A 15,729-nucleotide genomic window follows, 5' to 3' on the forward strand; every position below is an offset into this window, starting at 1 on the left:
CTCATTCTGAGGACAGCATCACCCTGGTACCAAAACCACACAAAGAAACTATAGACAAATAACCATACCATGAGCACAAAAGTCCTCAACAAAGAATTGGGCAAGTTGAATCCACTATATAAAAAAGGGAAAACAATCTAGAAACAGATGTGTGAAGATATAGCTGACTAAGTTCTGAAAAAGGTGCAAAGATGATTCAATGGAACAAACGGCTCAGGACACAGATCACAGAGATTATGGGTTTAGTTTCAGATCACCGCAATTAAGTGAATGCCACAATAAAGTGTCACAAAATTTTTGGTTTCCTGGTGTGAGCACTCTACCCAGAGTGACAGAGGGAGACTATCTCAAATAAATAAATGCATACATAAAACAACAACACAATGAGATACTACTATATACATATTTGAATACTTGCCATTTGAAAAATTTTAAACATCAAGTTCTGGTGAGGATATAGAACTAGAAGCTAAGGAAACAATAAGGTGGTGTAGCCACTTCAGAAAAAAGTTTAGCAGCTTCTCACCATGTCAAACATACACTTAGAGCCGTTACCTAGCAATTCCTCCCTTGACTTTTTACCTAATAGAAATGAAGTTTATGGTCACACAAAAACTAATGTTTTTGTATAATATATTTATATAGATTTGTTAATCACCAAAAAACCCAAATGTCCTTGGACAAGTGAAAAGGGCAAACTGGCTCTTCCATACAGTCAACCCTCAGTACTAGACATGAGGGTCTGGCATAGGCAGCCACAAGTGTGGACCTCATGTGTGTTACTCTAGGAACCAGATCTGAAAGCGCAGGTGTAGGACCCATCTGCCACCTACAAATGGCAGGTGGGAGGACAAGTGAGCCCCCAGAAGCACAGGGGATGTTTTTGGGTGGGACTATTCTGTGTCTTGCTGATGGTGGCACACTTCCATCCAACCACAAACTCCACAGAGTTCAAATAAGCAAGGAAATAAGCAGGGATACTTGCTGATAGCCAAGCTCATTCTTACCGAGAGAGTGAATTTTACTACACGTGACTTTAAAGAAAAAATGACGAACTAAAAACACTCTTTACCACAATCGGACCCGAGGTGGTCACTTGATCTTGAGTGTTACCTCATTTGGGCCCGAAATGCAGTTTGCCAGGAAGGTTAAGTAATGAGGTACTCTGAGGGCGACACCGTCCGGCTGTTATCTGATAACATTACTTGCTTGCTGGACTCAGCCTGCACTCCCAAAGCAGTCTGAGCAAGTGCTTGCCTCATCTTGCTGATCTCTAGAGCTCAGTGCCCAGTCCTCTTCTAGCCCCCCAGGCCTCCTGTGACCCTTAGGCCTGGCCTGTGTCACCAGGGGCTCAGTGTGACTTTCTCCAACAGGCAAATGTAAGCTCATGCACCCCAGGGCCTTGACAGTTATGCTGTCTTGTGCACTGGTCCCAGCCTGTGGCCCTGTCTTCCCTGAACCTTGGTCTTACCCATTCCTTTGCTCATTTACTACCTGTCCTCCTAGCTCCTCAAGAGCAATGCCTGTCCTGTCTTGTTCACACCTGAACCCAAATGTCTCAACAGCAGTTGCATGTGACAGGGACATGGTAAATATCAGTAGAATAGATACATGACTCACACCTGCCCTTCAGCTCTCACACACACACATGAATTTTCATCTTGCACCCATGTGCCAAACTCACCTTGCACACATATTTGATGAATTCCAGAGCAGGGTTATTGAGCAGCAGGTGAGACCCAGGGAGGTGAGGAAACATCTCTGAGAGCTCAGTTGAGTTCCGAGATCCTGTGACTTTCTTCTGAATCTTCTGTGTGATGGTGAAGAAGCTTTGAGTGAGTTCATTTGCTACGTAATCTTGAGAGAAGGTGATCATTCCTAAAAGACATAAGGATGCTAAGAAAAGGACTCAGGCCTGCCCTGGTGCGGTGAAGCTCCCACCTGCCTGTCTGGACCTAGCAGTGGGGCACTGGCTCACAGCATAGGCCTCTTACCACAAGGGGCTGCTCACCCGGAAGGGCTCCAGCTGTCCCCTCAGTCTCCTGGGAGAGTTGGCTGGCACTCCTCCTCTTCATGGGGGTGCTCCCTGGGGCACTGCGCCTCAGTCCCTCCTTCATGCTGTGGTACACAGCCACGATGTATGCTGCAAGGAGAGGCAGGCATGGGCCCTGAGAGTCAGGGATACTGGGAGATGCCCCAGAGCAGGCGTCCTCAAACTGCGGCCCACCAAGGTCATTTATCTAGCCTGCTGGGTGTTTATGTCACTGCTGCCTGTCCTGCTTAGCAGCTGCCTGACCTTTTAAACTATAGTCCGGCCCTCCAACAGTCTGAGGGACCGTGAACTGGTCCCCTGTTTAAAAAGTTTGAGGACCCCTGCCCCAGAGCCCAAGGACCCTGCAGCTGCTCAGACTATCAGACAGACTTGGCTAAAATGTCATTAGTAGTGATTTTACTTCCTGCCTTTAGAGGAGCCAAAAATCAACTAGAGGGGTAGAAACAAGCAGGGATACTTGCTGATATCCAAGTTCATTCTTAAGAAGAAAACCATATAAATAAGACAACACACATTTAACTGTCTTGCTCAAAAGGAAGTGAAGAAATGGCTCCCAGCAAGTATAGGCTGATACCTGGCATCAACAAACTTCTTGAAAACTCAGAAGGTTAAAGACTAAGAAGAAATAAAAATATAAAATAATCATAAATGGAACCACCCATCACTGTGTGTACTTCTTTGCTAAGCGTTTAATTCACAAACATGCATTATTTACTGCTCTAACAAATGGCTCTGAATTACATAAGGTGTTTAATTTATATGATTCATTTGTGTATTGACCCAGGAAACTAGATTTGTAAACACTAAACCCTCAGACCTGAACCAGAGCACAAAATCTCCCTATATCAGAAAGTTCAGCCTCAGAGACCAGCCAGTGGGCTGCTGATTCAGAAGTGTGGGGTTTATCTTTAATTACTGCATATGCACGTGCACTAAGGTGATTGTGACACTGAAAACAGTCCCCAGGGTCCTCTCCACTGTCGTCTTATGGTGACACAGCTGCAGGGGAACAGGGCAGCAGTGGCCAAGGGAGGACCGAGTCCTGAGAGCTCTTAAGTGTGGGCACACCACGCAGCCCTGATTTCTTGACTATGTCCCCTCTCATGACACTATCACACCAGAGCCATGTCTGTTTCCTGAGGTAAACCCTGGAGGGACTGTTGGTGGGAGCCCCCTGCCCTGCCTGCCCTGCCCCAGGCTCACCTGAAACAATCATGAGGAAGTAGCTTTGGCAGGAGGCTGCCTGTGGCAGAAACTGCAGGATGTTCCAGTTGTTTTCCAGCAGTTCCTCCACGTCAGGCTCCGGCTGCTCCACATCAGGTTCCCCTATGTCGTCTTCTTCCTCCTCACTCTCCTTGCCCGCTGTTCCCTCTGCTTTCTGGGTTTCTTGCTACAACACAAAGACCATCCCCCCATATCTCATGTCACACTCCCAGACATGGCCCTGTGACCCCCACCTGATTCTTGCAGTCAGTATAACCTTGAGCCCAACTGTACCCAGGGTAGGTCCCAGAACACAGTGTCCTACTTGGATAACTATCATTTTCCTTTAGCTCCTTTGGAAGATTCACTTTAGAACTGCTCAACTCCCACCTCCCTGGAGGAAAAATCAACCAGAGACTCTAAGTCCAAGAACCTCTCCCTGGGAAAGCTCCAGCACTGTACACCACCAACCCCTATGTGGCCTGCCCCAACACAGCACTGGTTCCCTCCTCAGAGTCATCCACACCACCTACACTTCTTCCCTCCCTCCAACCAGGATTGCTCCTGCCCAGGTGTCTTGAGTCTCTCGGTAGCTCCCTGCCCCTTGCAGACCTCTCCCACCAGGGCTTCCTTCTGGTCCCCTCTGAGGAACACTGCAGACACAGCAGTGCCCTGATACTCCCCATCTGCTGACCACCTGCGATGCCACCTCTGACCTTGCAAAGGCCACACCTCCCAGCCAGACATGACTTCCCTCTCCACACGCCATGGCCACCTCTGCTCACCCCCAGCCACCTGCCCACAGCCCTCCCTGCCCCATCTCTACTACTGTAAGGGCCACACAGGGCCCTAGCCAGGGTCAGAATCCCTAGCCCCACAGAGTCATGTCCCTGCCCAGGACCCTCCCACGCTCTGCCCACATTAGTGACCACTGACCATAAGCACCACCCTGCCTGGACCAGCCTCCCTACTGCCCAGGGCCCCTTGCAGGACTCCTCCCTTCATCACTCCTCCCACACTTTTGCTCCCAGGTCAGCACTTCCTGCCCCACGGCTGGTATTGCCCTCACATGGCTGGCACTGCCTTTTGTATTTGCTTACCATCTTCATCCTCATAAGCTAACTGAAGCAAGATAAAGGCGGCAGTGTTTGCTACCACACAGCCTGACCTAGGCCAGGGTTGGCTGTGGACTGTAGCTCTTACCTGCCAAAAGTGAACACTAGGTGAAACCTTTCCTTTGATTCCACCATAGTTAGAAGGATCCATCCAAAGAAGAAATTCCCAGCATCGAGAGAAAGAAATAGTCAAAGAGTGGAAGATTTCTTTAGAATGGATGCTGTAGGAAAAGCAGGGAGGAAGCTGCTTAAATGGAGTGAACAGTGTCCCTTGTTCTCCCCTTTCCTCTTTTCTTTCATTCCACTTACTTAAGAATGAACTTAAAAGTTCAGATCACATCATTCCCTAGACTTCCCAGGGCAAAAGCAATGCAAATGCAACAATGGATGCATGGTTGTGCTCAGGCAGGCTGTAAGGTTAACTGTCTCTGCTTCATGGCCTTGGACCATCTGCAGATGCAGGAAACTAACAATATTGCTCCCACCACTAAGCTCTTCTAGGTTGTCCTCATCCTCATCTTCAGTTACCTGGTCTCCCCACAATTCAGCCAATCATCCACACATGAATGAATAAAGGAAGGAAAGAAATCCTAAGTAATAAATATTAGTAACTTTTAAAATGCAGCTATACAATCTAACCCATGATTCCTACAAAAGGAGGTTCTATGTTTCCCTAACTGCTCAGGCTCAAAGCAGAAGGCAGCATCCTGGTTCTTGCTGTGACCCAGACCATAACTCCTAGAACTACTCCCAGCCATTGGGAGAGGCCTGTCCTCCCCTCGGTACTCAGCCCCTGATCAGGCAAACAGCAGGTCTACAGGATAGCAGCGGTCTTTTGTTCAAAGTACCCCAGCACATGTTTTGATTAAGAATAGAAGTCTCCTAAGCTCCATCTCCTACTATTCATGTGAGCTCTTTGTGTGGTACCCTGATGCTGCTACTGTAATCATGCACAGACCAGATCTATGTGAATGCTCTGTGCCTCCATTAGCAACTCTTCTGTGCTTAGAAAAGTGCATCACTTTTGCCCCTTGTGAGCATACCCTGTGAGTGGAAGCTTCTCATTATCAACTGAACAAAAGGAGAGAAGCAGAGTTGGAAGGTTTTTGTTGTTGTCTTCAATTTACATTTAGAGATTATAGAGTGTATAATAAGTACAGCCAGGCCAAGGAACCCTAGGAATGCACTTGAAACACAGGGCAGGCAGTTGCTGCCTAAAAGTCAAAAACTATAATACCTGACTCTGCACAGACAGACCACCTTGGAATCACACCACTCTCATTTGTCAACATTGATGACTATGAAAGATTTATATATCAACACTTTATGGATCTTTCTTACCAAAGGCAGGCACTCTTGGAACTTCCTAAACTAAAGCCACATGTCTGCACACTCCGTGCAGACTGAGTCCTATGCTGTTATTGCTTTATCCTTCAGGAGCGCTGTGCTCCTGAGCACCTCCCAGTCTAGCCATAAGGACACCTGGCATTTCAGGGTATCCTTAATATCTCTCCTAAAGCCACAGCAGGCTACACCACTAACACCACCCAAGTCCACCTGCTGGTGATGTACTCCACGTAGGCCATGGCATCTTCGATTCGGCGCTTTTTCGTACAGAGGATGATGCGGTTAAAGTTGGCATAGATGACTGATGAGCCCAGGCGCTTGAACTCAGCAATGAGCCTATGGAGCAAGTTCAAAATCAATGACGGAGATGCCAAGGTGAATAATAAAACAAGAGAGCATTAAGAGAAACAGAAGGAAAAATAATTGGAAAAGCCTCATGTATATGTAGACCCAGAAGCAAAAAAAAAAAAAAAGAGCAAAGATATCTGCAGGACAAAACCACATGAACAAAGGCAAGAGATAACTAAAGTTCTTATCACAGAAAGATAGAGAGTGCTCATACAAAAATTTTAATAAGAGAGTAGCTTGGTGCCTGTGGCTCACCAGCCACATACACCTGAGCTGGCAGGTTTGAATTGAGCCCGGGCATGCCAAACAACAATGGTGCATGATGGCTACAACCAAAAAATAGCCTGGCATTGTGGCGGGCACCTGTAGTCCCAGCTACTTGGGAGGTGGAGGTAAGAGAATCGCTTGAGCCCAGGAGTTGGGGGTTGCTGTGAGCTGTGATCCCACAGCCCTCTACCCAGGGCAATAGCTTGAGGCTCTGTCTCAAAAAAAAAAAAAAATTAGTAAGAGAAAAACCAATACAACTACAGAGCAATGGACTCCATCTAGTGCAGGGTGGACTATGAAGCAGAGAGGGCTTGAAGTGAAAGGTTCACTTCACTCCTTGTAAGAACTGCAAATCAAAACTATGCTGAGACAGTGTTTGCACCCCACCTGGCTGGGAACAGCACCAACCAGGCTGTCGAGGCAGGGCTGGGGTACTGGCACTCTCAACCACGAGCCTCAGCAGGGATACTTTGGCAATGCCTACCAAACTGGCACCTTCCCACATGATTTGATTTCCACAGGCCTGCAGCCTCCCAGAAACCACCTTTACATGTGTATGTGCATAACCTCACACACAAAGCCATCCACTGATATGTTATGTATAGTAGCACAAAGCTAGAAGCAACCTAAATGTCCATGAGTGTGGACTTCATGATATACTATTAACTAAAGCAAGGAGCACAACAATAAATATAGTGTACCATGATTTGTATAAAAAAAGGGCAAAAGATGACCTAACACCCAACCTTCTCAGGGATGGTATTTACACAAAGATAAGGCAGTAGCCAAGGTTCTCCTGGGACCCTTTTGATTATCATGTGCTACGACCCCAGAAATGGACTCTGTTTACCCCAGAGGTACTGGCCAACCATTCCCCTGGTTTTGGAGCTAAAGGGTCAGCACAGCTGAGAACAATCTATAGACCAAGGTGACAGCACACTCACTGTAGGAAGAGCTTCTTCATCATGTTGTGTAGAGTCCGGTGCAGGGCAGGGTCGTAAAGCAGAGAGGATGGCGAGCGGAGCCAGCGGTAAAAGTGCATGACCTGGTTGTCTGCATAGATGTTGTGGTACTGTGTTATTTCCTTCACCCAGCCCACCACCATGCTCTTTAGGATTCTGGAAGAGAAGAGCAGGAGTTGGACATCCCTACTGTTCACATGCTGTTGCCATACTGGACTCTCCAAATTCCATGGGCACAGGTTTCCCTGCTATTGCAGTTACCTCCCTCCTCACTACTCCCACATTAAATCATTGCCCAAACATGATCCCTTTACCTTGCACCTCATCAACTTCTTTCCATTTCATTCCTCGGGCTAGTTCAGGCCTTACCACCTCCCTCTCAGCACAACTCAAGCTCTTACTATATGCTTTAAGCCAGGACAAACCGACTGGCAAGATGGGTCCTGGCCCTCTACGAGCAGCACAGAGCAAGGTAGCCAGTGTCTGATGGGCACGGCACCTGTGATGGCAGTAGCACAACAAAGGCTATTGTCTACCTAGACTTTAAAAGGAGAACCAAGTGACCCATGTCCTATCCCTTACACACACTGCTATTCACTGGTTGGGCGGCTCCTTCTCTGCCTGACTGTATTCCTGCCTTGCATAATGTGGGAACAGAGGACTGCTCTCCTTGCCCAGGATCTGTACGTAACAAGTATTTACACATGTCTCCTATTGTGGCGGTATATTACATTTGAAGAAGAAGGGGCTGCCCCAACTGGTTTTCCATGGGACACTGGTGATCTCAGCCCCACAGTGATGGTCAGGCAGGTACCAACTGGACACAGGTCAGACAAGAGCCACAAAGCATCTGCCAGAATGAACAAATTTCCCATGTGAGAAATTCCCTGGCCATGGTGGGACAACCAGGTGTTAGACCATCCTTCAGGTAAACACTGTGAGTACCATATCCAGCCTTCGTTTCCAGTGGAGGGGTACCAGCCACTCCAGAACTGGAACCCCAACTTAGCTGGGGACTCTTGAAATAGCACCTCACCTGTTCAAGTGCTAGAAAATATCTTCATTTGCATCAGCAACAGACTGTTACAAAGAACCTACAGAGGCTAAAGCCACATCCCTAAAATTCATTTTTGTCACAACTTCCCTGGGTTAAATCACCTTGGATGACTCAATACAGTGAGGCGACTCTCCTAAATGTGAGGATTTCAGTCATCTTTGGCCTGACTCTATTTCTTAGCACTGAACTGCCTATTTTTATTCCAAGACCCCAGTCCTAGTCCCCCCAGCCTCCCTGCCAGCTTCAACAAGCTCTTTCCCCTCCTTTTGTGGGATGGCCATAGGGCAGTGGCTAAGGAACATGGTCTGTAATCAGATTTGTTTTTGAGAGCTGATCCTTCTATTCAATTATAGTACAATCATGATGGCAGCCCCTCTAACTTCAGTGTTCTCATCTGTAAAATGGGGGACACTGCACTACCCAGCAGGGCTGTGGTGAGTGTGTACTCATTATCAAGTACCACGTGTAGCCATCCCAACCCTGCAGTAAACCTCTCCTGCCATTTATAGAGCTCACTCTGTTTGGTTTTCTACAGATTCGAATTGATGCCCCTTTGCCCACCACAGAAAGCAATCCTGGGTTAGAAAGGCTCTTTGTGTGAAATGCCTCTGGCCACAGGGAGGTAAGAAGTGGCACCTGGAAGTGTCCAAGTGTCCCTGGTGACCACAGGAAATATGCATAGGTTTAAAGGCAACAAACTAAAGAAGGGAAACTGTGCCACTTGGCAGTTCCTGGCTCTGCAGACCTGGCTAAGGATAACTTGAGGTACACTGTCTTTGGTCTTAATTTGGACCTCAGCTTTCCAAATTAAGGGCAGAAGATAAAACCTCTCCTAACACTCCTGTTAGGAGGAGGCAGTACCTGAAGGTGTTAGAGCAAAGGGCTGTCTCATCGTAGCTAGCAGGGGTACTGGTGGCCTGACCGCCCGTGATCATGTCCTCCAGGGAGGCTTGCTGGATCACATCAAAACTGATGCCCATGCTGTCGGCACCCTCCATGTCATTGACGTGGTGAGACTGGAGGATGGTGTTGACAGCCAGGTTCTGAAGGTCCAGCTCCACGCATACTGCACAGGAAGATGTCAGGTTCAGCTTGAACCCCCACCAGCCCCACCTCTTGGACTCTCAGCTCTGCCTAACAGGGCCAGGGCATGGCATGTGTCCTTTGACCAGCACTGGACTGCTAGCACCTGTCCTCCAACCTGCCAGACCACTCAGCACAGGAGCCCCTTCCCAGCCTGACCCTAGGATGCCCTCCTGAGCAGTCAGGCTCAAAGTACCCCAATTGGGCACTTGCACCTTGACAGAATGTCATCAGAGGCAGATGCACCAGCCCAGCTCACACAGGCGCATCCTCTTGCCCACTCACCTGTGGAGTAACAGCCAGAGCTGTTGATCTCCACAATGGCCTGTTCGTCGAACTCCATGACCAGGCGGCTGTCGTCTGCCTCCTTTCCTCCCAGGTCGGGGCGGGCAGTTGGGGACAACCACAGCAGGTGGTTGTGGCGCTGGAGATGGCGGGCAAAGAAGAGGTCGGACCCAAAGGTGGAGATGTCCTCTGGCAGATTCCCAACAGGGATGTGGAAGTACCTGCACAACAGGGCACAGGGAACAGGTCAGCCCAGGGGGCAAGGCTGGGATTACCTAGGCCCAGGCACTCAGGATGGCTCCTTGCTGGCCCACCTGCTCATCTCGAAGGCCTGTGACAGGCAGGTGTCCAGGTTGAGGTAGTGTCGGATCATGCGCCGTGCACCTTGGCGCTGCCAGTCCAGGACTCCATAGCTGATCTTGTCGGCCACACGGATGGGCACCAGTGGGAATTCTTCTAGGACAGGGATCTCACTGGTCAGCCTCCTCAGCTCCCAGCTGGACTGAACAGCAATGAGTGTGGGTCCCCGGCGCTCCTCCTGGGTCAGGGCAGGGGAGAAGATGACTGTATGGGCCCAAGCCTCAGGGAGAGGGGTCTCCCACACAGGACCACAACCCCTGTACCTTGTAGGCCAGCAGGAAACGCTGGATGGCTCTGCAGATGGTCTTCAGGTCAGTTTCAGCCCGAACTTCAAATGTGTGTTTGGAAGGCGGCAGGAGCTCAGGACCCACCTTCTCCAGCAAGAAGCTGTGCTCTGCCGTGTACAGGGTGCTGAGGCTAGGCATCTGGTTGCTGCGCACCTAGGCAAGAGTGGCTGCATTAGCCTCTGTCTGCGTGAGATGACATGGGGCACCTGGGGCAGACCTTGCTTCCACATCCCATTCCCAATTCAATAGTGACAGGCACTGGTAGGCAAAAGCCCTTGAGGAAGCAGCCAGGAGGAAGCATCCTCCTTCCCTGACCAACGTGCTCCAGGGAAGGCCCAGAGACTCACGGTGTCCAACACAAACACAGAGGCTCTGCGCTGCGAGGGGAAGAAGAGCCCAAAGAGTGCTTTGTGGCCCTGAGAGTGGTGATAGAGGTAGATATGACGGATGCTCCCTAGAAAAGGAAAGAAGCTCATCTGAGATGTGTTGAGGAAGGGTGTGTGTTGGGACAGCTGGCTCAGGCCATACCTGGTTCCAAGTAGCTGAACTGGGCCAGAGAACGCATCTCCAGGTGTTCAAGAGTAAAGGTGTCTGCTTCCCAGCCTGAAAGGTGTCTTGCCAGCTGTTTACTGACGACACACACACAGCCCAGCTGCACGAGGGCCCGGAACAACAGTGGAACCTGGAAGGGGTGGGGTGAAGCTGACTGGGGAGGGCTCAGTTGTTGCATGCAGCCCACTCTCTGCAGCTGCACTGCTGAGACTCTTCCACTCATTACCACTGCTGCTACCCTGCCCACACTCTGTGCAGGTGTCTTTCCTCTATCCATCTGCTGTGCCCCTCCCCAGCTCAGCTCAGTGTGGCTGGGAGGCAGCTACCTGAGTCTCATATACACCCTCAATGTCTGGTGCTGACAGCTCAGTGTTGATCTCGTTGATATGTTCCTGATACATGTCTTCTGGCACTGAATACTCGTAGAGATTGTAGACGGTGTTGGAGCGAGGAAGGACTCGATTTACCTGGTGACAATGAGGCAAAGATCTGGTCAAATGGCCTAAGTGGTAATGTCTCTTTACACGTGCATATACACAGGTACACACTGCTCAGAGTCCCAGAACTTCCAGTGCCCATGATGATCAGGTAAACCCTCTGCAGCCCACCTCTCCCAAAGATTACAATACTCTGGACACTATTTAAAAAAGTGGCCTGGTGCTCCAGGATGTAGACAAAGGCACTCAGACTGACGGTGTGTGTGTGTGTGTGTGTGTGTATGTGTGTGTGAATACTGGTCCTGACTACTCAAGATTGTTGAGGTGGGAGGATGGTCGGAGCCCCAGTAGTTTGAGATTAGCCTGGCCAACATAGCAAGACCTCATTGCTATAAAAAACAAACAAAATATTGCTGGAGTGGTGGCAGGTATCTAGAGAGAGTCCCAGTGTTTTGAGAGGCTGAGCCCAGGAATTTGAGGCTACATTTAGCTGTGATTGCTCCACTGCACTCTAGCCTTAGCAACAGAGAGACCTATCTCAATAAAAAAATAAATAAAATTGTAAAATTATATTTTGTAGAATCAGAATGGAAAAAAACAAACTCTCCCTAAAACTAAAAACAAACAGAAACAGCTAAATAATCTAGTTGTCTAGTAATAAGATATCATAACTATTTGAAGGAAATAATTATTCCACAATACTTTTTTTTTGAGACAGAGCCTCAAGCTGTCCCCCGGGTAGGGTGCCCTGGCATCACAGCTCACAGCAATCTCCAACTCCTGGGCTCAATTGAGTCTCCTGCCTCAGCCTCCTAAGTAGCTGGGACCATAGGCATCCGCCACAATGCCTGGCTATTTTTTGGTTGCAGCCGTCATTGTTTGGTGGGCCCAGGCTGGATTCGAACCCGCCACCTTAGGTGTATGTGGCTGGCACCATAGCCACTTGAGCCACAGGCACCGAGCCCTAATCCACAATACTTCTGACAAAAGAATTCTTACTATTCTTAGGATACACATATTCAAAGGCCTAAAGAAACCAAAAATAAAATTTAGTAGATTTATTGTTTTTAGTAGTTTTCGCATCACAACTTCAAAACTATTTTACGTACAGTGTAGAAGGCAGATGTGCAAATATGTTAATGTTATTAGCAATTAAGACTTCAGGCTGGGCACAGTGGCTCATTCCTGTAATCCCAGCACTCTGGGAAGCTGAGGTAGGTGGACTGCTTGATCTCAGGAGTTTAAGATTGGCCTGAGAAAGAGTGAGACCACGTCTCTACTAAAAATAGAAAAATTAGCTGGGTGTAGTGGCAGACACCTATAGTCCCAGCTACTTGGGAGGCTGAGGCAGGAGGATCACTTGAACCCAAAAGTTTGAGGCTGCTGTGAGCTATGATGATGGAACTCAACCCAGGGTGACGGTGAGACTCTTGTCTCAAAAAAAAAAAAAAAATTATTTCAGTGATCTGAATCGAGACATAAGACATAAAAATCAAAGAAATTAAAAAAAATTACATTATGGTAAATCTGAATTGTAATCACTGGTTTAAATGCGTACTACTTTCATATGCCTTCCTAGCTATCTACTCAAGGGTTTAGAAGGAAGGACACCAGAGGTCATAGCCACCCCTGACTCCCTTGGTTTCTCAACATTGACGTGGGCCCTTGGAGGAACTGTCCATCTCATACTTGGGAAGTTTAGGGTGAGCCAGAAAGCAAGCAAATGCTCAAAGACTAATAGGTCATGTCAAAAAGGTCTCAGGAGCCAGCTTGAAGGGATCCTGTCAGCCCAATGTTGGATAATTTGAGACTCAAAAAGGTAAAAACCACCAGGTATAATGACTGATCTGTTTATATGAAACTCTAAAAAAAATCAAATGTTCCTGAAGTCATAGAAATATAGAACTGAGATCCAAAGGTCATGGGAGGGAAGGATATCCTCTGTTTTATGGAAACACTGTCTGCGTGACACAGGTGTATTATGTGTCAAACCAATCCAACTACACTTTTATTTTATTTATTTAAATATGGAATGCTTCACGAATTTGTGTGTCATCCTTGCGCAGGGGCCATGCTAATCTCTGTATCATTCTAATTTTAATATATGTGCTGCCGAAACAAGCACTCTAACTACACTTTTAAAGTATCTAACTATGTGTAAATCATAGTCCATTCTCACTTCATTCATCAATCGGCTCTTGGAGGGCAGTGTCTGTGGCTCAAAGGAGTAAGGCACTGGCCTCATATGCCAGAGGTGGCGGGTTCAAATCCAGCCCCTGATCAAAAACTGCAAAAAAAAAAAGTGTTCTTGGAATAATGTCTGTTTTTTTTCCTGCCTTTTTTTTTTGGGAGACAGAGTCTACTCTATTGCTCCAGCTAGAGGGCAGTGGCGTCAGCCTAGATCACTGTAGCTTCCAATGCATGGGCTCAAGTGATCCTCTTGCCTCAGCCTCCCAAGTAGCTGGGACTATAGTACATACCATAGTGCCCAGCTAATTTTAAAATGTTTTGTAGAGACTATTATTCAGACTGGTCTTAAAACTCCTGGCTTCAAGTGATCCTCCTACCTTGGCCTCCCAGAGTGGTAGGATTATGCGGTGAGCCACAGTGCTGGGCCCATCTTGCTTTCTAAAGAAGAAACTATAGTTTACTTCCCAACTGAAACATACAAAGTGTTAACTGGGGAGCTCACGTGAGACCCTCCATGAGAGCCTACAAGACTTGTGGTAGCATGATGACCCTCCACACATTCTGCTAAAGTGGAAGAAGCCTAGAACAAAGAACCACTGATTGCATGGATACATTTACACAAAATCCCAGGGCAGGAAAGTCTAGAGGCAGAAAGTGGATCAGTAGTTACCTAAGGCTGGGAGAGGGAAGCAAAGACTAAGATAAGGTTTCTCTTTGGGGTGATAAAGATGTCTTTAAACTCTGCCAGTAGTTGTACTACTCTGGGAATACTCTAAAAGCCACTGAAATATATACTTTAAATGGGTGAGCAAACTTGGTGTGTGAATTTATATCCCAAAAGAGCTATTAGAAAGGAGAATACCCACCGAGACAGAGTTTGAGACCCTAATGAATGCCATCCAGTCTACTGCAGTGACATCATAGCCAGGTGAGGATGAGCAGCAGCTCTGCCTCATGTTCTATACTCAGTGACCAGACATCATTATAATGGATTCTTATAGCATCCCACTAGGGTACTGAGAAGATGGAGGCCCGGGACACAGCTTACAAGATCTCTGTGAATGTATGATTCTTTATATGAAAACCACCTAGGGGGCTGCCTAGTGGGTGGCTGCAATGACCAACAGCACCAGCTGCCTTCTTTGCGATATGAAGGCCCTTCTTTGCCTACTTTGCGATATGAAGGCCCTTCCTCCGCTTTGGCCACTCGCTGATTCACGAAGAACACTCGAGGGATGCTCAGTTTGATGCAGTGCAAGTCACTGCCAATGATGGCCCATAACCGGAAGAGGCCAGCCTGGCTGGTTTCACTGATCTGAAAGGAATGCAGATGCTCAGCATGTCACAAGATATGCGGTAACTTGTAGACAGGGGCACCTCCCAGGTAGCCTCCACCAAGCCCAAGCACAGGGCTCAGAACCCTTGTGACAGGCAGGAAGCCACAGGCCTGTCTTCATCCCCCACCCTGGGATCAGGATTGAGGGTCGCACCTGCACAATCTGCCAGGGAAGGTCCAGAATGCTGCGAGCAGTCCTGCGTAGGAAGCTTCCCAGCCCTGCAGCAGGCCCATCTCGGAGGGCCCCAGGCCTTGGCATATCCCCTGCCAGCTCCAGATGCTGCCTCTTCCTGCGGGTGTGGCGCTGCCGGGCCTGCAGCTGCCACTTCTTCTTGTGGAACCCGAGCCAGACCAGCCACTCAGCCTAGGGCAGGCAGCGGACACAGTAAGGATGTCATGAGGAATGGTCCTCCTCCACAACACACTTTCTAGCTATGTCAGGCAGCATTCTCAGAGCCACCCTTGCTGGGGGTCAAGGTAAACCTTCCTCTGCTGCTTACCTGAGTGGTCCCCAGGGCAGGAGGTTGCCCCAAGATCTCCTGCCAGGGTACAGTCAGTGCCAGATCCTGAGAGTCCTCTTGGCTTTCCCAAAGGACTCGCTTTCTCTTTGTAGCAATGGGCAATGGTGGGTGGGGTGGCTGCGTGAGGCCAAAGTCCTCCATGTCAGCAATACCGGGCCTGGCGCTGCCTTCTGGGGCCTGGGCCATCATAACCTAGAAAGACCCAATGACACTGAATACTCAGGATCTTATCTTCATAGATCCCACCATCTAGAAATCTAACAAGTACAACACTTGAAATGGGATGTTCATTTACACAATTTATTCTTTTTTTTTTTTTTTTTTTT

General features: G+C 48.3%; 1 protein-coding gene and 1 non-coding gene across 2 annotated transcripts in view; both read right to left on the reverse strand.

The window, feature by feature from the left end:
- Positions 1-15,729, reverse strand: part of POLE (DNA polymerase epsilon, catalytic subunit) — a 54,000-nt gene that overhangs the window by 2,459 nt on the left and 35,812 nt on the right. Inside the window, exons 30-45 of the mRNA XM_003792885.3 lie at positions 15,383-15,595; positions 15,037-15,246; positions 14,718-14,861; positions 11,246-11,386; positions 10,896-11,049; positions 10,715-10,821; positions 10,344-10,520; positions 10,035-10,258; positions 9,721-9,941; positions 9,214-9,418; positions 7,278-7,451; positions 5,929-6,054; positions 4,460-4,592; positions 3,257-3,443; positions 2,012-2,143; positions 1,685-1,878 (exon numbers count right to left, since the gene is read on the reverse strand). Coding sequence (XP_003792933.1) covers positions 1,685-1,878; positions 2,012-2,143; positions 3,257-3,443; positions 4,460-4,592; positions 5,929-6,054; positions 7,278-7,451; positions 9,214-9,418; positions 9,721-9,941; positions 10,035-10,258; positions 10,344-10,520; positions 10,715-10,821; positions 10,896-11,049; positions 11,246-11,386; positions 14,718-14,861; positions 15,037-15,246; positions 15,383-15,595 — 2,742 coding nt within the window. The remainder of the gene's footprint in view (positions 1-1,684; positions 1,879-2,011; positions 2,144-3,256; positions 3,444-4,459; positions 4,593-5,928; positions 6,055-7,277; positions 7,452-9,213; positions 9,419-9,720; positions 9,942-10,034; positions 10,259-10,343; positions 10,521-10,714; positions 10,822-10,895; positions 11,050-11,245; positions 11,387-14,717; positions 14,862-15,036; positions 15,247-15,382; positions 15,596-15,729) is intronic.
- LOC111726364 lies at positions 13,378-13,481 on the reverse strand. The gene has a single exon (XR_002774158.1). It is a non-coding gene; the product is annotated as a U6 spliceosomal RNA (small nuclear RNA).

The sequence above is a fragment of the Otolemur garnettii genome, unplaced genomic scaffold (genome assembly GCF_000181295.1).
Source record: "Otolemur garnettii isolate 467f Iridium unplaced genomic scaffold, OtoGar3 scaffold00062, whole genome shotgun sequence".
Lineage (NCBI taxonomy): Eukaryota > Metazoa > Chordata > Mammalia > Primates > Galagidae > Otolemur > Otolemur garnettii.